The 26,923-nt window shown below is 33.3% G+C and overlaps 1 protein-coding gene across 2 annotated transcripts in view; it reads left to right on the forward strand.

Annotated features, from left to right (window-relative positions):
* The window catches only part of LOC140784433 (uncharacterized), a 33,100-nt gene extending 6,377 nt beyond the window's left edge, over window positions 1–26,723 (forward strand). For both annotated transcript variants that reach the window (XM_073131847.1, XM_073131848.1), the window contains 33 exons: window positions 77–324; window positions 2,668–2,859; window positions 2,948–3,021; window positions 3,104–3,221; window positions 3,630–3,713; window positions 4,159–4,254; window positions 4,348–4,449; window positions 5,194–5,262; window positions 6,761–6,856; window positions 6,945–7,052; window positions 8,948–9,061; window positions 9,194–9,277; window positions 11,600–11,728; window positions 12,829–13,027; window positions 13,111–13,248; window positions 13,369–13,412; window positions 13,906–13,989; window positions 14,733–14,801; window positions 14,894–14,970; window positions 15,597–15,666; window positions 15,859–16,008; window positions 17,703–17,768; window positions 18,063–18,207; window positions 18,322–18,386; window positions 18,475–18,540; window positions 18,815–18,908; window positions 20,099–20,135; window positions 20,247–20,304; window positions 21,070–21,180; window positions 25,459–25,526; window positions 26,194–26,260; window positions 26,352–26,420; window positions 26,499–26,723. In XM_073131847.1, coding sequence (XP_072987948.1) covers window positions 77–324; window positions 2,668–2,859; window positions 2,948–3,021; window positions 3,104–3,221; window positions 3,630–3,713; window positions 4,159–4,254; window positions 4,348–4,449; window positions 5,194–5,262; window positions 6,761–6,856; window positions 6,945–7,052; window positions 8,948–9,061; window positions 9,194–9,277; window positions 11,600–11,728; window positions 12,829–13,027; window positions 13,111–13,248; window positions 13,369–13,412; window positions 13,906–13,989; window positions 14,733–14,801; window positions 14,894–14,970; window positions 15,597–15,666; window positions 15,859–16,008; window positions 17,703–17,768; window positions 18,063–18,207; window positions 18,322–18,386; window positions 18,475–18,540; window positions 18,815–18,908; window positions 20,099–20,135; window positions 20,247–20,304; window positions 21,070–21,180; window positions 25,459–25,526; window positions 26,194–26,260; window positions 26,352–26,420; window positions 26,499–26,603 — 3,296 coding nt within the window. In that variant the 3' untranslated portion in view covers window positions 26,604–26,723. The remainder of the gene's footprint in view (window positions 1–76; window positions 325–2,667; window positions 2,860–2,947; window positions 3,022–3,103; window positions 3,222–3,629; window positions 3,714–4,158; window positions 4,255–4,347; window positions 4,450–5,193; window positions 5,263–6,760; window positions 6,857–6,944; window positions 7,053–8,947; window positions 9,062–9,193; window positions 9,278–11,599; window positions 11,729–12,828; window positions 13,028–13,110; window positions 13,249–13,368; window positions 13,413–13,905; window positions 13,990–14,732; window positions 14,802–14,893; window positions 14,971–15,596; window positions 15,667–15,858; window positions 16,009–17,702; window positions 17,769–18,062; window positions 18,208–18,321; window positions 18,387–18,474; window positions 18,541–18,814; window positions 18,909–20,098; window positions 20,136–20,246; window positions 20,305–21,069; window positions 21,181–25,458; window positions 25,527–26,193; window positions 26,261–26,351; window positions 26,421–26,498) is intronic.
* Window positions 26,724–26,923: the final 200 nt, after the last annotated feature.

Below are 26,923 nucleotides of genomic sequence, written 5' to 3' on the forward strand. Positions count from 1 at the left end.
TCCACACTAATAAACTTGTTTTTTCTTCTATTTTTATGTTCTATTTTTCTTATTGGCTCCTGACTTTTTTTTGCAGAATGGCTTGCATTTTTTGGTCGTAAAGCAAACCTTAATGAGATTGGATCACCTTATGAGATAACATTTAGATCTAATATTAGTGATTCATCTGGGATCAAGCCTCTAAATACAACAGTTTATTCTTGTGGGGACCCTTCTCTTGGCTGTTCATGTGGTGATTGTCCTTCTTCTTCTGCATGCACGGATTCTTCGTCGGCAGTTAAACGTGCAAAAAAATCCTGTTCGATTAAGATCGGCTCTCTAAAGGTAACAATTTCTGGATTGTTATGCTCTTAGATGCAATAGAAGCAAAAAAATTTATCACTTTTTAGTCATTGTAATTTATATAACCGGTACACTATATCAAGATGATTGTGTTGATCCTTGGGCGACATGGGTGTGCCTATTGGCAATGTGTGCCAATCACGCATTGGCGCATTTTTAACATGGCTGTAATAAAATTTAGGCTATTTAGAGATGTTTTTGGTGTCCTAACCAATGATTGGCGTGCCACAGGCACGGACCGTGCCGACCACCACCCGGCACGGCACGTGCGGCGGCACTTGCCGGCCGTGCCGTAAGAGGAGAGAAAAGAATAGATACTCACCTTCACCGTCGTCGCTCGCCGATTGCCAATCGCCGTCGCCGCTTGCCGCTCTCTGATCACCGTCGCCGCCGCCGACGGCGATTAGCGACGGCGATCGGCAACGAGGTCGACGGCGAGCGGCGGAACTATTAGAAGGAGTGCCATGCGGCACCCCTCGTGCCATGTGCCGGTACGCCACCAGCACGGCCATCCATGGTCCTAACATGATAATCCTTAATATTTTTTATTTAAGTATTTGTACTAAAGCCTATATTATAATCTTGTATCATTAGATTATTTTTGTAAATGACATATCTTGATAAAAATATAGCGATAGTCAAGTAAAAACATTATTCAACACATAATATGATTGAATACATTTATTACTTGATAATGATTTAATAATAAAAATCAATATCTGGTTGCACATACTTAATCTAATATGTTCTATATCAATTTTGACCAAATTTGAATGAATTTGACACAATTAATTTAGATTTTTGAAAATGTATGGAAAGTTTAATTATAATGAAATTTTAGCTAAAAATTATAAAATTTAGATTCAAATCAACTTATATGAAGTTAATCTAATATGTTATTATACCAATTTTGATCCAACTTGAATGTATTTGATATCCATGAGATCATTTATAAACCTACGCTCTGATACCATTGTAATTGCCAACCCTCTACCCGGTCATAGCAACCACATGCCTATATGACATACATGATGCACGTGATAGCCACGGTTGATATTAACCTATTAACAAATTTGTACTCATAATAATTCATTCCATAAGTAAGTTATACCATCACACATAAACATTCCCAACATAAATATATATACATATATTTAAAATTTGGGAGAATTTGTGTGAAATTAAAATTTCCTTTTGATTTCTATATATTAAAGAGTATTTTTCATAGTTTTAGCACCAAATTCTAGATCTATATAGAAAGAGCTAGATCTATTATATTATTATATGTGCACTCTATATTACTTTTTAAAATAAAAAATAAAAAAATTGGTGCCAATCGACATGGGTTGATATAAGGCCATGTAGGTTCAGGATGCACTTATGCTAACGAATATAGTTCAGTACATCATGGCATGGGGACATGCTATTAGCCAACGATGGCCGTGCCGATCATCGGCCGGCACGGCACGACATGGCACGTGCCGCAGCACTTGCCGGCCGTGCCGTAAGAGAGAAAAAAAATAGATACTCATGCAACCTTAGGTTTTGAATAAAGTGAGAAGTTTTTGTTCATTATGATTTTCCATTCTTATATTGCTCCTTTTAGCACTTGAGTTTCTGAACTCCACTTCCATTAGTGATCTTGTGACTGTCACCTTTTCCAGTGTCATGTTGAATATGTGTCACGATGCCATAGATTTCACATTTTCACTCATGACTAATCTTGAATAGCATGCACTGCTATACACAAGAAAGGTCTCCAAATTTGATGCTGTATTAAAAATTAATCTTTTCTGTTGTTTTTTTGACATTCTATTTTATTTTGAAATTTTCCACGAGCTATAAGAGAACAGAGGAACCCAAATTTGGAAATTCAGCAGTAGAGTTTACTGTATTGTAATGAAATTTGCTGTCTAATCGACTATGTTAATCCTGATAATCAGGTTCTTAATTCTGATTGTTGTCTTTGGAAAAAACATACAAGCGAGAAAAAGATAGAACCATAGAATCCAATGAAACATAAAGTAGCCGGCTATTTGCAGAAATCTGACTGCAAACAAGGTAAACTAGTCCACTTTCATGAGGAGATAACTGGAGGCTGATGAATCTATCTCACATGTCAGTACACTTATGCTACTATGCACTTGGACGTATTATGGAACTGCAGTTCAATCATATTCTTCTCATCCATCGCATAACTTCATAGGATTCATGGTGCAACATAATTCTGTTTACATCTCAGTTCTCTTATTAGAAGTTTTTTCTGTTCTCAAGGCTTTACAACTATCCTTTCTGATATATCATTATTTGTGTTAATGTGCACAGGTCAAATGCTTGGAATTTTCACTAGCAGTTGTGTACCTTGTCTTACTTCCTGCATTTTTAGCATGGGGTTTACTAAATAGAAAAGGAAAAAGAATAGGCCTCTCTTCCAAGACAGAATCACTGCAGAATGTTCAGGATCAAAATCAATTGCATTCCCTTAGCAAGCAAGAACTTCCTAATTCCAGGACACAGGTGTTATTTATGTTTTAACTTTTGCTGATTCATATTTAAATGGATTATTTTATGTTTAAGACATAAAACTTTCATATCTTAATTTCAGTTATCTGAAGTTCCTTCTGTTACAAAAACAAAACGACCTTCTACTGCTCAAAGATATATGTCAAATTTCTTCAGGTTGTTCTATGATCTCTCTAATTGCATTCATAATGGTCTATTCTAGGTATTATATTTAATGTATCAATTTCCTTATATGCAGGAAGTATGGGGTATTCGTCACTAGACGTCCAATGTTTGTCTTGTCTGTATCTTTGGCTGTTCCTCTTCTCCTCTGCATAGGGCTTATCACTTTCAAAGTGGAGACACGACCTGAGAAGGTACTTTTCTAATGTTGTAGATATTCCAACTATCAATCTGAATCGTTGTTGAGTCCTGGTAATAGGGAAATGATGTAATACTGCAGTTACATTTGAATAGGCTAATAAGCCGTTTTAGGTTAATTCTTGTATCATCATCAATCTAGGTTCATGAGACCACAGACTGATGGTCTGTTGTATTTTCTCGTACATGATTTATGTAAACTGTTATGAAAAATTTTCAAACTTTTTAAGGAACATCATGTCAGTTCAAGCTTGATAGTATTACATATTTTTTAGGCTGATACTATCTAATAGGATACAGGACATTACCTCTATTTCCTGTATCTAAAGTTTTAAATGTTGCTTTCTGTATGGTAGAATGCTATTTTTTTCTTGCTAGATTTTAAAACTTTCGCCTTTTTGAAGCTGTGGGTTGGCCCTGGAAGTAAAGCTGCTGAAGAGAAACAATATTTTGACACCAATCTTGCCCCCTTTTATAGGATTGAACAGGTACTTCTTTTGATTTCATCTTTAGCTCTGTTATATTATAACTTATAAGAAGTTCACATAATCTCCCATTTCTATGCTACTGTTATTAGATTTGTTAAAATATAAAATATAAAAATCATCATTCTTTGACAGCTTAAGGTTTTGGAGTATGATGTCAATATCAAAGTAGAAGTTCCTGCAATCAAATCTTGCCAGGCTCATCTGCTATTTAAATATAAAACCTCTAGTCATTTAAGTCAAGTCTATTTCTAAAACATTCAAAACGTCTCAAGCCTAGAAGTAAAGAAGAATGTTATAATTTGAAATATACAAACCACCGTTCTCTAATAGAGTAAGCTTTTAGAGCACTTAATAAGATTAAAAATCTGTTCTTTCTTTGACGGTAAGTTTTTTTGGCTCCATTATGGTTAACTTCATATTTATTGATTGATCGTGCAAACTGCAGCTTATGTTAGCAACTGTTCCTGTTTCTAGCAGTGGTGATTCATCCTCTATTGTGACAGACAAAAATGTGAAGTTACTATTTGAAATACAGAAGAAGGTACTGGATCTACATGGCATGTTGTTTTCAACTTTCGAGTTTCGTACTTTGCAGAAAACAGAATTGTTATTTTCTGTTTCTTCATCTTGATAGGTTGATGGTCTACATGCAAACTATTCTGGAAATATGATATCACTTACTGATATTTGCTTGAAACCACTCGGTGCAGATTGTGCCACTCAAAGTATTTTACAGGTGCATTTCTAATTGTTTTCCTTTCAACTTTTCATAATGTAGGTATTTGCTATATTATTAACTTAAAAGAGTATGGTTTTCCATTCATTATCAAGCATGACAACTGCACTGCACTGATGCTTTAAATGAATTATGATAACTTTGGACTCAATTAAAAAATAACAGATCTTTGGAAGTTCAAATCAACTCGTGTAAAGTTAGTCTAACATCTTGTACATCAATTTTGACCTAATTTAAAAGAATTAGATGTAAATTTTATTTTTTTTTGAGGGAAAATTTGGGGGAAATCAAATTTCTTTTTTGATTCATATATGAAAAGTATTTTACATAGATCTAGTATCAAATTGGTAGATTCTTACTAGCTCACTAGCACGCTTACTAGCACACCTTTAATATATTTTGTAGTGACTTATTCTAGATTTTAATAATTGTATTGAAGTCTACATTAGAATTTATTTCTAGATATTATTGTACATGGCTTAGTTTAGGCCATTTCTAGTTATGCTAAAATTTTAGCTTAAATATAAACTTTGGGTTCAAATCAACTCATATAGAATTAATCTAACATTACGACCTTTGCTTATCTCAAAATTAAATATTGAGCGATTGAAGTGATAATCTATTCTTAGACTTGAAAGTATCTCTCATATAATTTTTAAAATTTAAATATTTCTTCTTCTTTATGCTTATTTTGTTGAAGGTATGATCCACTTGATTAAGAAAATAAACTTTTCCTATTTTCAGTATTTCAAAATGGATCCTCAAAAATATGATGACTATGGGGGTATAGACCATGCCAAGTACTGTTTCCAGGTAATTATGTGTTATTTCTGATTAAGTTTTTAAAAAATCTAAAGAAAATCCACAGTCTAATCTTTTCTATCATTTATGATGACTTATTGTCATTTAACGTTCATATTCGTTTTTTACTTGTGAAGTTCTTTGCTAAATCCTTATACTTTTTTAATTGCTATATTATTTTCGTCATTTGAGTTATTCATTTACTAGAATTATGGTACTTCAAAATTTCTCATATCAGGTAATAGAAGTATAGAATTTATATAAACCTAGGTTGCGTTCACTTATGGAATAAGGGTGGAATAAGCATAACCATTCTAATTTTTAATACTAGAAGAAAAGAGCTAATACTACTATAAGTTATTCTAATGTTTAGTTTAATACTAGTATAAAGAGTAATAGTTATATTTCATATGACATAAAGTTGATATGAAAGTATTGGGAATTGGTGATGTTTTAACAAAATGATAAAAACACCCTTGAGCCAATGGGAAACAATATTTTAAAAGAAATTCTGCATTATGCGAGTACGAGGAGTTATAGTTCCGCATTGCGTGGGTATATGGGGTTATAACCCCGCACTCAGGTGTATGGGGTTATAACCTTGCACTTTGATGTGTGGATATGCAGGGTTTCCTTTGGAGAGGAAAAAGAGAAGATAATAATTGTAGCTGATATGACTAATAATTATGTGTTGTCATCTCAAAGGGTAAAATTGTAATGATAATCTTGGGTTATTAATAAATAATTTTTAGAAAGTTGTATGGAATAAGATAGAGAGAATATTAAAATAATATATTAAAATAAGGTAAGATGCTGTTTAGTTACTAAACTAAAATAAGGAGGTTTATTTTAGAATAAACGTATTCCTATTCCATAAGTTAACGGGAGCTTAGACAACTTTCTCATATAAGGTTTACTAATATTTGAATTTTAAAATAAAAAAATCACCGTTCTTTAATAGCTTGAAGTTTTAGAGTAGTTGGTGAGTTAGCATGAGCTAAAACAGAGGTCCAAAATTTTGTTAAGCTCATCTGTCATTTAAAATATAAAATATGTACCCATTTAAATCAAGTCCATTACTTAAGTCCATTAAAATGTCTCAGCCCAGAAATGAGGGGGAGTGTTAGAATATAAAAATTACGTTCTCTAACAGCTTAAAGTTTTAGAGCAATTGGTGAGTTAGTATGATATTAAAACAGAGGTATGGAATCTTGTGAGGCTCATTTGTCATTTAAAATATAAAATCTCTACCCATTCAAATCAAATCCACTTCTTAGGTCCATTAAAATGTATCAGCTTAGAAACGAGAAAGAGTTTTAGAATATAAAATATAAAAATTATTATTCTCTAACAGCTTAAGCTTTTAAAGTAGTTGGTGAATTAACACTAATTTTATTATCTATGTGCTGATGTTACCAGTACTTGTTACTAATATATATATTACAATGCATTATCAGCTAAATTCTACTATAAATTTGGGTACAACTTAACCATTGCAACTGTATATCAGCATTTCTCTTCTGAAGAGACATGCTTGAGCGCATTTGAGGCACCCGTAGATCCAAGTACAACATTAGGGGGATTCTCAGGAAGTAACTACTCCGAGGTACTGTTGCTGCCCTCAATCAATATTTATTACATGTCTTTGTAAACAAGTACTTTAAGTTAATAGCAGTGAACTTTTTATTTTTTAGGCTTCTGCATTCGTAGTAACATATCCTGTGAACAATAAAGTTGACAAAACAGGCGAAGAAAATGGAAAGGCTGTATCTTGGGAAAAGGCTTTCATTCGTCTTGTGAAGGTTTATTTTCTCTCATTGTTCTTTTTTCCTGGTAAAATGTTGTTTCATATCTTAAAACAATATTTCATAAGGTTTCATTTTGATAGCAAGTTATCAATCCACACTATCAATGTATCAAGATACCAGATCGCTGAAATTTGTTATGTAAACAAAGATAATAGGTTTCTCATTTTGATATAATTTCCTTTATTTAACGATTAAAACTGTTATCTACAAATTAAAGTGAATATGTCAAGGGGAAGTTTCTATCAGCTCAGACGAAACCAAACCTAAGGAGTCTGGGGTAACATTGCCCTTGTTTGATTTGAGTTAGGGTGGGTCTATGACTAAGTTTGAGGACCACTAGCCATGTTTCGTAACCAGACACCTTTTTATTCTTAACCAAGTTTGCTCCACAATAGAGATAGAAAATAAAAAAACATTTCCAATTTGAATTCAAGTAGATTCCAAGTTTTACCTTTGAAGTGACTTATATCTATCATTTTCATATTTTGTCAATGTTCCCTCTCCTCTCTCTTCTAAAAAAACATATTTTTTTAATTTAAAAATTCGTACACATTGGTGGAAGAATTAAAATTTAATTATTTAATATAATTTACTGATAGGTTTAACATGACTGACTTGCATTTATATTTTATATAATAATAATATTTTAGTACTATTTGCATGACACATACTCAATTTCTCTAAAAAATAAATATTTTTACTTTTCATGTCATATCAAAGTAATAATTACATTTGATTTCAAATCTTCTCTCATCTATTCTAATTTTTCTTTCAAAATAAATAAATTTTTCTTTAAAAAGAATTTAAAACTTATTACATCCACAATAAATTATAGAATAGAAGTGGGCTTGTGAGCTTTTGAGCCCACAATAACTTAATTTCTTTTTTGTAATAAAGTTTGCAATACAAAGAACTTCTTAAAGAATATTAAAATTAATTCTATAAAAAATATTTAAAAATAATATAATCTTACACATAGACTTATAACCAAAAAACAAAAGAAAAATAAAAAGAGTAACCTCATGTTATTAATAAAAAACAACATTAACCTTACGTAATATTAGAATTTAAAAAAAAATTAATATGTAAGCCCATTTAAAAAAGCTTGATAAAAAAATAATATTTATAAATTTTATCATCAAAAGGATATTTTGGTCTATTAATTTTATATATCTATTTTTTCCTTCAAAACTAACACATTTTTCACTTTTTCACATCACATTAAAAGTAATACACTTTAGCCTAGTTCAAGGTACGTAAATTGTGACTAAGAAATGTGGTCAACTACCTACATTTAAGACTTAGACTCAAACCAAATAGGCCTATAAAGATTCAAAAACTTCCATAAGAAGAAATGAAATCTGAACTTGTCATACAAGATTTATCAATTAAATATCTACTTAAATTGAATAAATTTTTGGGTCTATAACTTGTGTTATAATAATCAAGTCACAAGAAGTAAGATATTTCAAGATTCTTTTAGCCTATGATTAGAGAAGTTTTTACCTTTAAGCAATCTATGCACAGTAGCGGCTCTTTTCAAGGTTAATATGGTCAAGATTCATATTTGATACCCTCCATATTGTAATGTGGCTGATTGCTATACTAAGGGTCATGTCTCGCTGAGGTTTTGATGAGTTCATCAAATCTTTACATTCATGTAGTATGAGTTCAGTAACAACTTGGATAAGGACCACAAGACCATGCCAAATACTATATCGCGGACTGATTGCTTTTTTCCCTTTTTATCTATGTACGTTCAAACAGTTGACATATAATGCATTCTGTCAAATTGGTTCATTTTGGGATGATATTTTTATCCAGCTTCAATTATGTTTGTTCTTAGAAACAAGTATAACTAAGTTCTATTTATGGCTTATATATTGCAGGAAGAGCTAGTGCCGATGGCTCAGAAGCAAAACCTAACTCTCTCTTTTTCATCAGAAAGTTCTATCCAAGAAGAACTGAAAAGAGAGAGTACTGCTGATGCAATAACCATAGTGGTAAATTCATTGTATGCATTATTAATATTTGTTTTCTCAATGCTGTAATCTAGTTGCTTGCTCCTGTAGAGAAGCATATTTACATAATTACATTCTTGGTTGAGCTTATTAGTTATCCTTGAATTGAATCAGATAAGCTATCTTGTGATGTTTGCTTACATATCCTTCACTCTTGGGGACAATGCTCATTTCCCTTCCCTTTTCGTTTCATCTAAGGTATGAAGATCTTCATTTCATTGGTCCCATGATTATGCTATTAACATTGCTTTTGTGTTTCCTACACCAACTTTTCAATGCTTTCATGCATTTTTTGAACATATACATTGTAATTCATACATACATGCTGGAATTTGTTTCCTTGCAGCATTGGTCCTTCAATGATGGAGTCGTAGCTTATTATTATAATATTATGCTCCTTTGTTATTGCCATGAAGCAAACATGTGTCAATAATGTTCTCACGACTCGAATTCGGAATTATGACCGTCTATGTACCCAAATGGACTTGAGATACATAAAGCCTTAACAAATAAGCTTTCCAAATCCACAAAATAAAAGAATTCAATATAAATTGTTAACCCCAAGCCAATAATTAATAAAATTCCAAATCAAATTTGATAATCAATGTTGTTCCAATAAAACCAAGGAAAATGATAGTTTTCAAATGGAAACAAAAATAACTAATACCACTGAAAATAGAAGACCAAATTCTAAGTGAAGGTAGAGTTTTAGTGCTCATTCGTTGCATTGTCTAGCATATGAAATGTTAGGGAGAGATTTCATGAGTCTATCACACCAAAGTCACCTTAGAAAATCACTACAATAATCTAAAATAGGTCTATCTCCTAGATTTGTGGGTAAACTTTGAGTCACAACGAAAAATCCTAGAGCAATTTATATCGAGACTATTTTCTAGGTCATAACTATCACCAACGATGGCCGTGCCATAGACAGATCATGTTGACCACCGGCCGGCACGACATGTGCCACGGCACTTGGAGGCCGTGCAATGAGAAAGGGAGAGAAAAAGGTAAGGGACTACTCACCTTCACTCTTCATCATTCGCCGCTTACCGCTGCCCGAGCTCGTGCTGCTCACACCCCCACGGGTGCCCTAGCTTGAGGGAGGAAGAAGAAAGGTTGAGAGAAAGAGAGACAGGGTCAAGTCGGTCAATTAAAAACTTAAGTTGCAGATCTGAATCCGACGAGTGGCGATTAACGATGGTAAGCTTGACGACAAGATAGATGACGAGCAGTGAAGCTACAAGAAGGGGTGCCATGTGACACCCCTCGTGCCACGTGCCGGTACACTGAAGATAAGATGATATATATTGTACAAAGATAACATGATACATATTGCATAAAGATTACATGATAAATATTGCATGAAATACGAGGCAAATCAAAAGTTGAGTGAATCAACTCACTTGAGGTCTAAGTGTAAAATCTTTAATTCAGTGCGAGAAAAGATTGCCACTTTTAATAATAATCTAATACATATTTTAATCTAACCATAAACAAAAATTTAGAGTTTCACTAATTTAAATTCACTTAATTAGGTTAGATTGAGACTTCAGGACTTGGGCAAAAGTGATATCTCCATTTAGGTGGAACATAATTAATCACTTGACTGGGTCTTAGAGTTTTGTGGAAACACTTGTTTATCTCATATTTTGGATCTTAGCTCCATAGAACAATACGCTACCACTAAAACATGGAAGAATTGAAATCTTATATCACAACGCTATGTAAGTCCCAATTGTTTGTACTTGAGTAGGCTGAAAAAAGACATATAACCTTGGGAAGAATAACATTCTGCAAAATATATGACTCGTGCTTCTTTAGGTACAAGAAATATCAAGCCAGCCTTCATGCTAGAGATTTTCTCTCAACATCCATCATATTAGTGCCAGGCAGAAAATAGAGCATGAGAAAGCATAGGTTGCAGGGGACTTTGATGTCTGCAGGCTAATTAGCAACATGGCAATTGGCACATACAATTTGTTCAGAAGAAGAATATTTGATTAATGCCACTTGTGATAGTATGGAACAATAAGAAAATTACAAAGTGATACCCTCCATTTCGGAGAAAAGAGCAACAAATAAGGTCTGACAATGAGTTCTCTGACAAACCTTTAGGAACTTGTGCTTTGATGTTAGTACAAGGTTGTGATCGTAGTAATGTATTTTTAGTTTTGAGATAGTGACATGTGTCTCTCATTATTATCGTATTAATTTTTATTGTTGTTACAAGTGTTGCCCCATATTGACCTCTACCTACCTTGTGCAGCACCTACTGAACAACATAGACAAGTTGACATGAGGGTGTGCAATCACTGTCATCCATGCTGTTTGGCACTTATGCCTATGGCTAATTTACATACCCTGAGTCAGTTACCATGCAACTAGCATGACTGCCCTTAATTTATTCATAGATTCTGATATCATCTTTTCCTCCTTCGAAAACTGCTGCTTAATGTTTTGTTTCAACAATTATGTAACACTTACTTATTTTATGTCCAATTAATATGATGTTTCCAGGTTTTGCTTGGTCTGTCAGGTGTTTTTCTAGTTATGCTCTCTGTTCTTGGGTCAATTGGATTCTTTAGTGCCATTGGGGTGAAGTCGACACTCATCATAATGGAAGTTATTCCTTTTCTTGTCTTAGCTGTAAGTTTATTGCTTACATTTATTATTTCTGTTTTGAGACCAAAGCACAACCATGATATGCTCTTCTTAGTTATCTCTGATCATAATTGTTTAATCATCTTAAAGTGTGTTACATACTATTATTTGTCGGTTGTCAAAGACTTGTCTCTTTATGTTGAGCATGAGTTCACATCTTAGATGATCAATCATTCTAGGTTAATTCTTGTTTTCATATGTAATTTTCATTGTGTGCTACTGTTTTCACAAAAGCTTCAATGTAGATGTTTATATCCTAATATTTCCTACCTTTCATGCTGTAAATCATTATTTTGCAAATGTAAATTCTGTTGCAATTGCATTCTCTAGCGGTCAAAATTACCGGGGGATCTGAGGTGTGTATTACCATGCATCAACATGTAAATACAGTCATAACTTATAATTTACTGAAGTTCACATATTTTCTTGCGTTTTATATATATGTATCTTCACATTTACCACTTGCATACCCACTAATACTATGAATAACAATAAATAAAAAAATCACTAATTATGATGGGTTTCATAAGTATAAATAATATTTCATTGTCAACTGAAGTGACTTTTATATTGTATGGCTAAATATTTGGAGGCCTTATAATAGTTAGAATGTTGGATAAATTTATAGAATAGCCTCAATAACTCTAGGTCAAACTTTGTTGTGTCCTTGAAGAATCAACTATTTCTTGTCTGCATCCATACTTCACTTAAGATGCACAAGTACAGCATGTTTTACTTTATCTAGATGTTAACTTCTAAAGCTTAAAGGTGTTAGAGATCTCAGCAGTTTTTATCCTTTATATCCTGACAACCCCTCACTTTTGAGCTCGGAGTATTTTGATGGGCTTAAAAAGTGAACTTGACTTAAATAAATTGAGGTTTTTTTTATTTTTATTTAATTCACGAGATTGATTTGACTCTAATTATATGTTTACTCACCAATTGCTAGTACAGTGGTTTTTTCTCTTCTATATCATACACTAGAAAAATATTATTTTATTTGGTAGATGAGCATAACAATTTCTTATTTATTCCCCATATCATGTTTTGACATGTAACAAGCTGATCCTTGTGATGCATACCAGGTTGGAGTGGACAACATGTGTATCCTGGTGCATGCTGTGAAACGTCAATCATCAGAGTTGGCCTTAGAAGGACGGATAAGCAATGCACTAGTGGAAGTTGGACCATCTATTACGCTTGCTAGTTTGTCTGAATGTTTAGCTTTTGCTGTTGGTACTTTTACTCCAATGCCTGCATGCAGGATATTCTCTATGTTTGCTGGTTAGATCATTTTTCTTACCATATATGTGTTATTTTTTATCCTTGTTTGATTTGACCATCCTTACTCCCTGCTTATTTTGCAGCTTTGGCTGTCTTTCTGGACTTCCTTCTGCAAATAACAGCCTTTGTTGCACTGATTGGCTTTGACTTCTTAAGGGCTGAAGATGGTAGGGTTGATTGTGTTCCATGTGTAAAACTTCCAAATAAACCTGGCATTAAAGGTACTTTCTGAGCTTTGCTTGTATGTCTACTTAGTTATTCTTCAGTTGCTATAGCTTTGCAGAGCCTTTTCTGTGTTGTGTTTGTTTACTGATTACATCTGAACACTTTATGAACTTCAGGTAGTAGCCAACATGAGATTGGATTACTTGGACGTTATATGAAGGTAATATTGGGCTCATCCTTCATGCTTTAACCAATATATCCATATTGCAAATTACAACTTGTTGCTATAATTTAATCTTTGGCTACATAATATATAGATAGATCGATAGATTTCTCTTGCTGCTGAAGCATATTGATTATTTCTCTTTTGTAGCATTCCATCATATTTGAAGATGTTTCTTTTGTTTCTATTTCCCTTTCTGGATCCTTTAGGACCTCTTTTTGTACAGCAGATTAATATAGTAAAAATAAGCTCCATTGAAAGTTTGATACTAGTTTTAGTTTCTTGTTCTTATACATTATTTTTCCTCAACCATGTTATCTTAATTTGTTAGATTCTTGCTACTTTAGAAAATTTAAACATCTTAAACAATAAATAATTGAAGTGCTGAACTGCTGATCAATCAACTTTCAATCTACTCTATGAATTTAAGAATCACCACTATCTTGCTTAAATTTAGCAGTAAAGAACTGACGTGATTTTCCTTATGTAGGACGTCCATGCACCTATTCTTAACCTTCGAGGGGTTAAGCTTATAGTTGTTGCTGTATTTGTTGGCTTTGCTTTCATCAGCCTTGTGAGTTATACTCCTTTCATTTCTTCTTCCTAATGATAATTCTTGCTTTTTATGTATGTATTCAATTTTTTATTTCTACTGCTATAATCTTAAACTGGTACATAAATTAGCTTAGTAGTAAGTTCAGATCTGTCTATCATGTAGATTTTCCGATTATATCAGTTAGCTAATTTGGGTATGTAGCTTTTAATCGGTTACATTATGTGTTGCAGCAGTTACTTGATATTTGTACCTAGGAATCTAGAGATGATCCTTTGCAGTTGCGCAAACTTGGGACATGATGACCTAGTGATAAACGAGTTGACTGAGAGAATAATTGGCAATATATGCTGTAGGGGAATATGCTTTATATTTTGTGCATTAACCTCTCTGGTGGTATTAGTTGAACATATTAAACTGCCTGTTTGGGTAGATGTACATAATATCAGTTTCGTTTTCCTCTCCTTTTTGTTATCTCATGTAAGGGGGTAACATACTAACATATATTTGAAACTTTGAGTTCCATATCTGGACTTCTCAACAAGGAAAAGTTTACTGTAATTTGGCTTTATGCTGATTTATATGCTACTGTCAACTGTGATGGAAAATATTTAATTAGGTCGTTTGACTCTCTTGTCGCCTTATCGAATATTAGAAATAGAAAGTAATGAATATAATGTTGATACTTGATACTGTTAATTCTACTTATCATTGGTGTTAGTGGTTTCTTGTTGTGGTCACATATATCTTTTCTAATAACTCAGGCATTATGTACAAGACTTCAACCTGGTCTGGAGCAAAAAGTTGTTCTTCCTCGAGATTCTTATTTGCAGGTTTGCTTTCAATATAATTCTTAATATTATGGCTCTCCTATAATTTAAATATTCTTTGTTTCTTATGACTTGTTCAATTATATTTTCTGCAGGATTATTTTGATGATCTTGCTAAGTATCTTAGAGTTGGACCACCATTATATTTTGTGCTAAAGGATTTCAATTACAGGTATTTAGCATGACATAACTGACAGTGGTATGCTTCCAAGTTTCAGCGAACTGGCTACCTAATTATATGACAAACCAGAACTTGTTATTCAAGCAATACTTTTTGTTGGCTTTTGGTTAAAATCGGACTAAGGGTTTCCAAGTTCTAGTATTGCACTACTGCTGCCATTAATGATTTAACAACTATTATTCCTGTTGTGATTCATGAACAGCTCTTCCTGCTAGACTAATGAACTAAGAACAGTAACAGCTAATGACCCTCTTTTCTTTATAATGGAGTCTAATCATGTATTTTGTTGTTTGTAACTTTGGTATTACACTAGTATAGACCTGGGCATGCCCTATATAGGCTGGTGTATCTGTCACTGTGGATAAACTGCTGGATGCTATGCAGTAGTTTCAAAGGGCTGAAAAGATAGGTAGATTATATCATTAGGTTATTAGACCATACAAATTGATTATTTCATATAAGTCATGCATGTTAATGGATTTCTTTTGTTAATTTACATATCAGACTGTGGAAGCTATTTTAATCATTTTATCTTTAGAATATAAGACTCAATGGAAGACCAGTAATAGAATGATGTATACAAATGGGCCTCAATATTATTTGTTACTCTTTCCCAGCTTGGAGTCAAATCAAACAAACCAGATATGTTCCATCAGCCAATGTGACTCGGATTCTCTCTTGAATGAGGTAAAAAACCTTATTTACAATGGTTAGACTCTTTTGCTCAATTGCTCCATGTTTCAAAGAGTAACTGCATCAGATATGAAGCTTTTGAAAATTGAAACTGTTTTCTGATACAACTAAAGAATAAATTTGATGTGTCAAACGACTGAGTTTGTTAACCCATGCTTCTACATATAACTGTTTTTTCTTTTGCAGATAGCAAAAGCATCTTTAGTTTCTGAATCGAGTTATATTGCTAAGCCTGCTGCTTCATGGCTTGATGACTTCCTTATATGGTTGTCTCCGGAAGCATTTAGTTGCTGTAGAAAATTTGTAAATGGAAGCTACTGTCCTCCAGATGATCAGGTTGCTCTTTTCCTCCTTTCTTTTTAGATGGTGCATATCCATGGACTACAAACTTTATCTTATATTCTAGAAATTAGAAATTTACAATTAACACTTCCAAAATAAACAAAAGCTGAAATATAGGTTATTAACACTTCCAAAATAAACAAAAGCTGAAATATAGGTTATCTAACTTGAAATTATCGCCATCAATGTTTCATGTATTTGAAAATACTGTATCTACCGATATTAAGTGTAACACAACAATCAGTTGTAACTTGTAAATATATGGATCCCATGAATTGTCCTTTCCAAGGGGTAAAATGGGCTCACATGCATCATCTCGCCATCCGCTTAATGGATATCAAAACATATTATCTCAACCTTTAATGGGAAGAAAAGAGGAAAGATACAAGAATTTTGTTTACATTGTTTCGCTCATTTAATACTATAGATGTTGTATCTTGTAACACATGAAAACCAAATGCCCCTAAGATTTCAAGGCATTAGTTTCCATGAATTTTAGATAGTGTAGACCTTGATGGTTGAAGTGTAATTGAAAATGTGGGATGCATGTATTTCATGGTATTAGCATGTTCCATTTGTTTTTGTGATGGCTTGTGCATAGGGAAAATGTCTCAAGACTTTGGGGTTTTTCTTTTTCTTCTGGTTTCTTGATTATTTTGGTGCTATATATCAGGACTTGGAGTTTTGGTGGTGTATACTAGGATCTACGGTGTTGGACAGTTGAGATAGTCTACAATCTAAGAAGCACAGAGATGAATATAACACGATACAAACATGGGGATATGACAAATCTTAAAAAAACAAGACACGATACGTTTATGACATAGCAAAATAAATAAATAAAAGCATTATATATTACATCGATATGTTTAAAGAAATATTTTTCTAAATTTATAGTATAAATACACAAGCATGCGTAAATTATTCATGAGAGAAATATAAAATATACATAATACCACAAAGCCAAAAATGATAATACTAATACATGACAATACAATTCAATAAATAACTAACTACCATAACTTAACTATAGTGGATAACATAGATGAATCTGTAATTTTATAATAATTTGTATTAATATTAATTTTCTTGTATACACTAACTTGTGATTGTTGCATTATATTTCTATAGCATATGCAAAAAATTCCTAAAACAGATGATTTATATTATCAACTTTTATAGCATATGATAAATCTTATGTCTAAAACATTTCTCAAGAGTATCTAAAAGTATCTAAAGAGTCTCCAAATTTATTCTATAATTTTTTTAAATGTCTAATACATTATAGAAGTGTCCGACAAGTGTCGGATACGACATGCTATTTGAAGTTTCCGTGCTTCATAGTCTACAACTGATTATGAATCATTAACTCCTTTGAAAAGACCTGAGTACATTATGTAGTGTTAAGCCTATACAAATCATTAAACAAAGTTTTTTACATGAAGTTTCCTATTTCCCCCTTATCTTTCTCCAATAGGCTACCCTTTCTTCCATGGCAAATTCTCCTATCTTTACATGAATGATCTCATCTTAAGATGTGCAGATATTATGCTTAACCAAGCATAATTCTTAATTACAAAATGGAGGGAGTATGTGCCTTAGTGGATTTTATAGTGGATTTTAGAAGATGTTGTTTGTACTTTGTTAGCACATATTAAGTGTACTGACTTGCACTGCATGTTTTGTAGCCTCCCTGCTGTCACCCTGATCAAGGCTCGTGTGGTGTAAGCAAAATATGCAAAGACTGTACTACGGTAATTTCTCTCCAGATCTAGGTTCTGAGTACTGATTATCTTGTAGAAAACTTTGCCCTATTAAAAATGACTGTTATTTATTCTCTTATGATGTTTGAATTAGTGAATAAATCCAACTAGCGATAATCTACCCGTAGAAAAAAGCCTATGTTTTCTCAATATATAGTTATTGATTTGGAGTATTATTTCAGCTTATATTTTACTTGTAACTCAGCTCTCTACTTTCTGAAGTATATATGCATTTGTAAGTTTTAAAATTTTCATATCATGTTAATGTTATTCTGGTGTTTTCAGTGTTTCCGCTATTCAGATTTACATGAGGGCCGCCCATCGACAGTGCAATTCAAAGAAAAACTTCCATGGTTTCTCAATGCACTGCCATCTTCTGATTGTGCTAAGGGTGGAAAAGGAGCCTATAGTACTAATGTGGATCTCAGTGGTATGTATCAACCCTTGCACCTTATCCATAATAGAAGATATTCAGTATCCATAGCATTTCGCAATTATGCAGTGGCAGTTGCTGTCAAAGTTGATTAGTACGTTCATTTTTCAGGTTATGAAAGTGGTATTATCCAAGCATCAGCATTTCGAACATATCACACTCCACTTAATCAGCAAGTAATGAATAAAACCTGCAATTTAATCTAATTATTGCCACATTTTCTCTGCATTCGCGAAGTTGACTGTTTATTGGATTTTAATCCAGAGCGATTATGTAAATGCAATGAGAGCTTCACGGGATTTCAGTAAAAGAATTTCTGATTCTTTGCAGGTACGACATTCTTTTTTCCACAGCATTATGGTGTTCTCAACAGTTAAATTTCAGCATATTTCTTTAACTGGGCAGGATAGGACAATTTTGTGTTGGGAATTGTGGCTCAAGTTTAGTTAAACTGTATGCCATTTGGTTTATGTTTTCTCTATTGGAGATGTTCTGTGCTTGTAGCTCTGTTGTAGTTAGTGCTCCCTTCTTAGTTAGGAAGTGCATCATGATTGTTATTACAAGATGAAGCTTTTCATAATTATGCACATACTGTTCTATGCAGATGGAAATTTTTCCATATTCAGTTTTCTATATATTCTTCGAGCAATATCTGGATATATGGAAGACAGCACTGATCAACATATCTATTGGTCTCGGTTAGTTTTTCTTCTAATTCTGTCAATTGGGATTTGTGAAGCTGCTATGCAAGTCAGACTGCTTGTTGCAGCACTTGCTATTTTACTTTTTATTTGGCATGATTTATACTGATAGAATATATTACTGGATTCAAGCATTGACTGATTAAATGTTTAAAACAGAAGGTTATTTGGGTTCTTAATTCATCTGAATCTCTTTCCCATCCTTTTCTAGACTAATGCATGCAGAGTTTTCATGAATTAATGAGTACAACCATATTTAAAGAAATATCAGAATGCTAGTTTTTGAAAATATGTGTATTCTTTTAGCAGTAACATTATCTATAGGCTTGGACTGTGGGAGGCCCAAGTTGAATCTGTTCCAAGAGTGGAGATGGTCTGAAATTTCGGTTTTGAATCCTAGAAAGAAATGAATATTTTAGGCTGAAATAGAATGGTTTTAGCCTGTTGTGGTCCAAAAAAAATGTCAAAAACAGAAATCTTGATATTTTCAGCTTTAGTTTTCGTTAAGATTTGGCCATTATAGTTCCATTGTGGGTGAAACTTCATACCACAGAAGTAACCGAGTTTGCATTGCAACATAAGAATGCAAAATATTCAATTGAAAATTTGTTAATTAGTGTTTTAGCAAAAATAGGGGGGTTTCCCTCTTGGTATGCAGGTGCTCATGGGTTCAACCCGTTGATCCTCACAAATGATGGCAGTAAGGCTGTGCACATCTTGCCCTTATTTGACCCCACTGGCAAGATCCTTGGATGCCTTTTTCTTGTTTTATTTAATGATGTGAGTAATTTGTCCTGGTACTCCCTGTGCCATGCTGATGCCCATCATGTACCATTGGCATGGTAGCATTTGCCCTGGAATGGCCTCAGCATGCCACAACAAAAGTTATTTCATCTGTGTACCATTCAGAAAGTTTTAAGTGATTTAAATATGATATTTTCTCTAAAATGAATATAATAATACTATTCTTTTTTTTCAATTGAAGTATTAAAGTAACCTATTGTTCTTATCCCATTCTCAATCATTCACATTTGCAGTACTGTGCTAAAAAAGTTGTGCAAAATATTCTTGTTCAGTTATAACTTATAAACATTGCAAATGCTTGTAGTAGTTTGATTCGGTTTCTAAAAATTGCAAATAATTTAATTCATTTTTTTATCATGGTATTGATTTGCAATTGTGAACAGGTGCTGTATTTATTGTTTGTCTGGCAGTCACCGGCAGGTCAGTAACATTTTTAACCACAATTCCCCTTTGAAGTTATTGGGAATACTATTTATCCTTGGTAATCTGTTTTCTTATTTAGAACTAATAGTTACTTTTTAACTTTTCCAGTTTATGGGCTTCAGCAATCATTTTGGTAACAATAGGGATGATTGTTCTGGATATGATGGTATTCTCAAGAATAACTCCAACTCTTGATCTTTCTCATTAACTATGCGGTTCATGCTTTTTTTTTGGCTGGTGTTTATATTTATCAAATAGCTTTTCATATTTTTGACAATTTTACCAAGCACCTGATAGTTACTTTTTCTAAAAGCAAGCAGAAGAAGAGAGAAGATATAACCTTAAACCATAGATTCATATACTTATAGTACATGTCTACTTTCTTTGGCTTTTTTTTGGCCTGAAGGAAAAGAAAAATCTACAGAACTAGGGCTCTCATCTTTCTTCCCTATCTGGACTTCTCCCATGGCTAGAGTAACCTCCTCACATTGTCCTAGAACACCTCAGAAAATTCCAATGCAAGATGACGCTCCACTTGTTGGTTGGCTTGCGGCTTCAGTCCAAGTCCCTCCTTTGTTTGATTAGAGGAATTCTATACCAATTATAGAGGATTGGGATACCATTTGTAGCTAGTTGTAAAATATCTGCCAATTTATTGATAACATTCTCAACATTAGGTTATTTCTAATCATCACAAATAATAGGTGGAACATTTCTTTATATGAATTTCATAACTTTGTAATAAATAATGGTGGAAAATTGCCTACTTTAGCTACTATCGTACAGCATCTGCCACTTCCTTTTATGTTTCTTCATACAAGGGACTTTCTTCTATTTTTCAGTTTGTATTATTTTGGTCTGGTACTGTCATTATCTACAGTAAATTACTAGATTCTTGCTTCCCTATACTTATTTGACATATTATTTGCAGGGAATCATGGCTATCCTGGAAATTCAGTTGAATGCAATTTCTGTTGTAAACCTTGTCATGTCAATAGGAATTGCTGTTGAGTTCTGTGTTCATATCACACATACCTTCTCGGTTAGTATATTTTTATTCCCTTTGTCAACTTAGAACACCATGAAATTGAAGTTGGTAACACTTTCTGTTCCACAATAAATTCATCAACTGCTCAGATTACGCTAAGTCAGCAACCATGTTCATATAGTTATAGGCTTATAGTCATCTTTTCCATTTAAAGTCTAAACTCTTTTGGCAAAATGATCTTTAGAACCAATTGGTAGATAAGGTTTTACTTACAATCTTCTATTGTCATTGTTGGTACAATCAATATTCACTGCCGCTATCATGGAAATGATCCTTATTGTCGAAAAAAGAAGAAAAGTTTGAACTTTGATATTTTCCACGAATTTTCTGTTCCTGGGATTGATCTTTATTTCTTTGTGTGTAATTTATGCATTGGAGTCGAGGTTGTCTCCCTACTTAAGTTCCATTCTTTTTTCGATTGTTGAATTCAGCAGCAGGAATGTTTTGAAGTTCAATAGATCTGGATTTATATATCTGAAGTCAAATATTGACTTTTTGCACTTCTGAACACACATAATGTCCAAACTTGAGCAACTTGGAGAAACCCAGTAGTCTGTTACTATAACCCAGTAGTCTGTATCACATATTTACATATAGGGGGTCAATGCCAAGCCTACGTGCCTTGTCAACTCATTGATTCATACTTATAGTTCAAGTCTTTCTGGCAAGACAGATGCCATCTTATGCCTACTTGTGTTGTTCATCAGATGCCCTTTTTACTACCATAATGCAAGGATTTTGAAACAACTGAACATTATGTTCTCATTTCACCAATTGGTGTATGCAGAAATAAGTTTCTTCTTAATTGGACCATAGACATTTTTGGCCAGAACTCCATAACTAAATTCCTGCATGAAGTATGACTTTAGGTTTGTAGTTTATGTCCAACAACTACATTATATTGTTTTAATGTGTCTATTGTAGTATTGTATATGCTTTAAGTTTAGGTTCTAGGTTTCAGATAATATCAGGTTCTGGTTAAGGTCCAGAACAATTGAACTGCTGTTGCCTGTTGGGCATACTTTGAACTATATTAAATTCTTAAAAAAAAACTTTTAAGATCAGTTTCGGCGAGGATGGTTGTACTGATGGAGTATCACTAGCCGGCAGGGATTGTGCCAGTGGCATAGCCATGCGTCAGGGTGTGCCAATTAGGGTTTAACAACACATTTTTAAAATTATTTTATTTTATATTTAAAAACTAATTTAGAGTGTATAAATAATAGATCTAGTAAAATTGAGCTTGATCAATTATTTGCAAGGGTTCTACATAGATGTAGCATTTTGGTTTTAGATCTATGAAAAATACTCTTTAAAATGTAGGAATAAAAAAGAAAATTTGATTTTGTCCAATAATTCTCTAAAATCTTAAAAAAATTTAAAATTAATACATCAAATTCATTTAAATTGGGTCCAAACTGGTATAAGAATATATTAGATCAACTCCATATGAGTTGATTTAGAACCAAAATTTATAATTTAGCTAAAATCTTGGCACTGATTAGATTTCCCCTAAATTTTAAGAAATTTTAAATTAATATGTCAAAAATTTATTTAAATTGGACTATTTGGGTAAATAAGCTTCTGAGTAGGTCTAGTTTGGTCAAAAACTCCTTGTTACTATGCGGTAGAATTCAATAGAGATAGTTTGAAATTGGGTCTAGTTTGGTCAAAAACTCTTTAGTACTATGTGGTAGAACTCAGTAGAGATGGTTTGAAATTTGAAGTATCAACCAATACCAATAGTTCAATACATATCGTTATTATCTTTATTAATCTGAAAATTGGAGCCGAAATCAGTTTTTCCTTGGTTTCAGCTTAGTATCAGTCCAATATCAACTATAAACACAATATTTTGATTTTTCTTTTATGCAGACTAAACTTGAACTAAATCCAAATCTAATTGTATTAGTCCAATATCAGCTTAGTGAAATCCTCTCAAAAGCCAAATAAATTCAAACCCATAAATATAACTTGAACTAAATCCAAATCCAATGATATAAAATAATAATTTTACTAAGTATGCTTATAGTAACAATAATAATGTTAATAATAATAATAATAATGTCATTTGTCTCAATTGAGACAATATTCTATAGATCCACATCAATTAGAAGTCATCTCGAGATGATACTTGGGAATTTTTCTTATAGCTGATTTGATAATGGTCGCCAAGATGTGTCACTATGAGATAAATGCACCATGTCTCTTTTACTAACCGTTGAGAGAGATTAGGATCACCTTCGGAAGTCTTTCGATTTAATATGAGACTGCTTCCTAACCCTATCAAAGTCACATAAGAAAGTCATTGTATTGATCTAAAATAAGACTTTATCTTGAATTTTCAGGTAGATTTGAGTCATCACGAAAAATCACAAACGATCTATACTGAGACTAGTCTCTAAGTCATTCCAAATATCAGTTATGTTTTTTCACTTATATTCTTGTTTATTAAAATTGCTATTTGTATGAAGTATAGCGATGCATTGAATTTTATAATTGCATACAGAAAATATAATAACTAATTTGCACATAAAGAAATACGTGGTCTGATTAAATAAAAGCACGAAATACGATACAAATAAATATATGAGTGAACTCACTCACCTGAGTAGATAAAATAACCGAAATATCTAATCTCTAGTCCACGTGCTAAAAGTCACCACCTTCAAGTAATAAAGAAATAACTTAATTTTAATATAATCTCTAACATAATTTTTGAATTTTTAAAACTAAATAATTTGTTAAAATGAGCTAAATTAAGCCCAAAAAGTTAGGCTGAACTGTAGTTGACCCATTGCTAGTTTAGAACATTAAGTGGGTTGGGCTTATGGCCTAAAACCCATTAGCACCCAGGTTGGGCTGCGACTAGCTCACAACCCACCAAACCGAAAGGTAAATTTTAAGCCCAATCCCACAAACCTAATGAATCGGGTTGGACTCTTTGGATTCGAAATCCAAACCCAATCCGAATTCAAAATAAGAGGGGTGAGCTCGCTTTGCTCGAGTTCTCCACCCTTGACATAAAGCCCAACGAAGAAGGAAGGGAGACGAAAAGCTATCGGCGATCAACGTCGTCGGTGGTCCACCGGCCACACCACAAGCTCCCCGCCACCCTCGCGACTACGTTGACCACACAAAGTGGAGAAGTCATCGTTGTCGAATAGCTGCTCGACTCCATGGTCGACGACCATGGAATCACCTTCTACCACAGATCGAGCCACGAGGGCTCTAGAGAAGCGTGCCTATGGCATGAGGCTAACAACGCGAAGCTCCGGCACACGAGCGGCATCAATCCATAACTACCGGTTGGCTCGATTCACCAACGACGCAACTTCACCCAAAAATAGGTATTTCTATTCTAACCTATTGAACTTTAAATTGATTATGAGGGATGGGAGAGGATTGATCGATGAGTTGTTGAGTGCTCTTCGATTGCTCCAGTAGTGCTCCAACGCTCCGATTTGACAGTGGGTGCTCTGACAGGAAGGAAAGGGAGAGAGAGAACGGCGTAAGGGAAAATAATAGAGTTAGGGTTTTGATTTATAAGGTGGATTACAAATTTTTATGTGGGACCGGACTCGGATTCGAAGTGGCCGAAAATCTTGCAACCACTCTTCCTGTCGCGTAACTGCGAAGAAGGAAGGGGAGGAGGTGCATGTGCACTGGCACGTGCGACCCCTCTCTTTTCTTTTTCATTTTTCTGTTCTTACACTTTTCATTTTTGTTGCTATTTTTTTCTTTCTTCACTCTCTCCTATGTTGTGAATGTGGTTGTTAGCCTCATCAGGAGGCTTCCCACCACCTTTATTGTAGAGGTGATGATGGCGATCAACACATGTATTTATTGGATTTATTTGAAATTCAATGTTGTTCTTGGTAATTTTACTCATTATATTATGTTGTTACTATGGTATATTCGTAATCTAAATTTTCTTATCTTTGTTTTCCTAAACTTCTTAGGTTTTTCTATATTTTCTATTATTTTTTTAGAATTTATGCAATCAAAAAATAGTCTAAAACCGAATCAGCAATATAGATACTAACAGAGATAGTGACATTGTGTAGGTACTTTCCTTTTTCTTTGGTTTTGGGATGAACATATGTTTGAATTTCGTTGTGTTCATTGACGTATCTATTATCATTATTAATTGACTATATTTTATTAAGAAAATGTCACATTGTGCTTGTAAATAGGAATACTTATGTTCTATAAGGCTTAATCTATGCAAATGCTTTATTGTTATAGTTAATACAATTCTGCTGGTCACAGGTAAGCAGCGGAGATAGAGAGACTAGGGCGAAAAAGGCTTTGTGTACAATGGGCGCCTCCGTATTCAGGTCAGTTGTCATTATTCATAAGTTATATAAGTTGACAAATGATTCAATAAAAACTATTAATTTCTCTTAATTGAACTGTTGAAATTAAATAATACTAAATAAAATTAATCGGAAGTACTGGTTACTTTTCTAAATTGAAAGGAAAATTAGTCATTCTCTCTCTTATTTATAAAAGATAAAAATAACAATAAATTAGTAGAAGTTGTCACTCCTATTATTAAGGAAACGGCAATAAGAAAATACTTAAATTCTAATTTTTTATCGATTAATCTAGTCATATATGTAAAATGTCTTATATACCCTTTAATTTATCAATGGATAAAAATTATTTTTAATAACTAATTGGTTAGTATCAAATCATTGCCCATATAAGTTTGCAGAAATATCCACAAAAGGTATTGGTTGGTGATTTCTGAATAATGCTGTAAAGCTAGATCATTTAATCTATGGATCATCTGCATGGCTCAGGGTCTCCGTCTTTCATATATTACTTCGATTATTGCTCATCTGTAGTTGTGTGTAGCTATTAATGTGTACACCTTTGAAGTTGCAATTTATCAAAATTAGTATGAATAAAATTTGTGAATGTTCACATGACATTTATTTTCTTCTCCAGAATATTTTCACCTAGAAAGTTGTATGACATATTCCTCCTCCTTTTCTGCAGTGGAATCACGCTGACAAAACTAGTTGGAGTTATAGTCCTTCGTTTTGCAAGATCAGAAGTTTTTGTGGTCTCTGATCCCATCCTCGTAACTCAATTCCAGATATTTTTCTCCCTATAAATAGCAAGTTATAAACATCAGTTCCAAAATTATTTTTCAGGTTTATTATTTTCAAATGTACTTGGCACTGGTTCTCATTGGTTTCTTGCACGGACTCGTGTTCTTGCCTGTAAGTGACTGAAACCTCCTCCATTTTCCCCTCCCCGAGAGTAGAGGCTGCATCTGTAACCTTTTGGCTTGTGAGCAGGTCGTTTTGAGCATATGCGGCCCTCCTCCAAGGTCTGTACTGGTGGACAAACAAGAAACGCAACCCCCGATCTCAGCTCAGCAAACTGAGCAGCTTCATACTTGATCAAAGTAATTTCACATAGTCCATGAAATTATATATTTTTTTCCAGGGTTTGTGCAGTCTTTTTGAGGATGTACTTGTTACATATTATTGTGTATATATGCAATAGTTCTATTTTTCTCATCTTATTGTCTAATTTAGACTTTGAATTTTAAACGTAAAATAAGAAACTCTTTGCAATGAAAACAAAGGGAAGCAAAAAATTAATGCAGCTGTTTAGGGGTTCGTTCACTTCGCTGTGGACATAAATGTTGTTTTAGATATTTTCACCTACTGTCAATTTAGAAAGTAATCTTTTGACGAAATAAGAATAACGGACTGGG

Source organism: Typha latifolia, chromosome 3, assembly GCF_019914945.1.
Source record: "Typha latifolia isolate L0001 chromosome 3, TyphaL0001v2, whole genome shotgun sequence".
NCBI classification, from domain to species: Eukaryota; Viridiplantae; Streptophyta; class Magnoliopsida; order Poales; family Typhaceae; genus Typha; species Typha latifolia.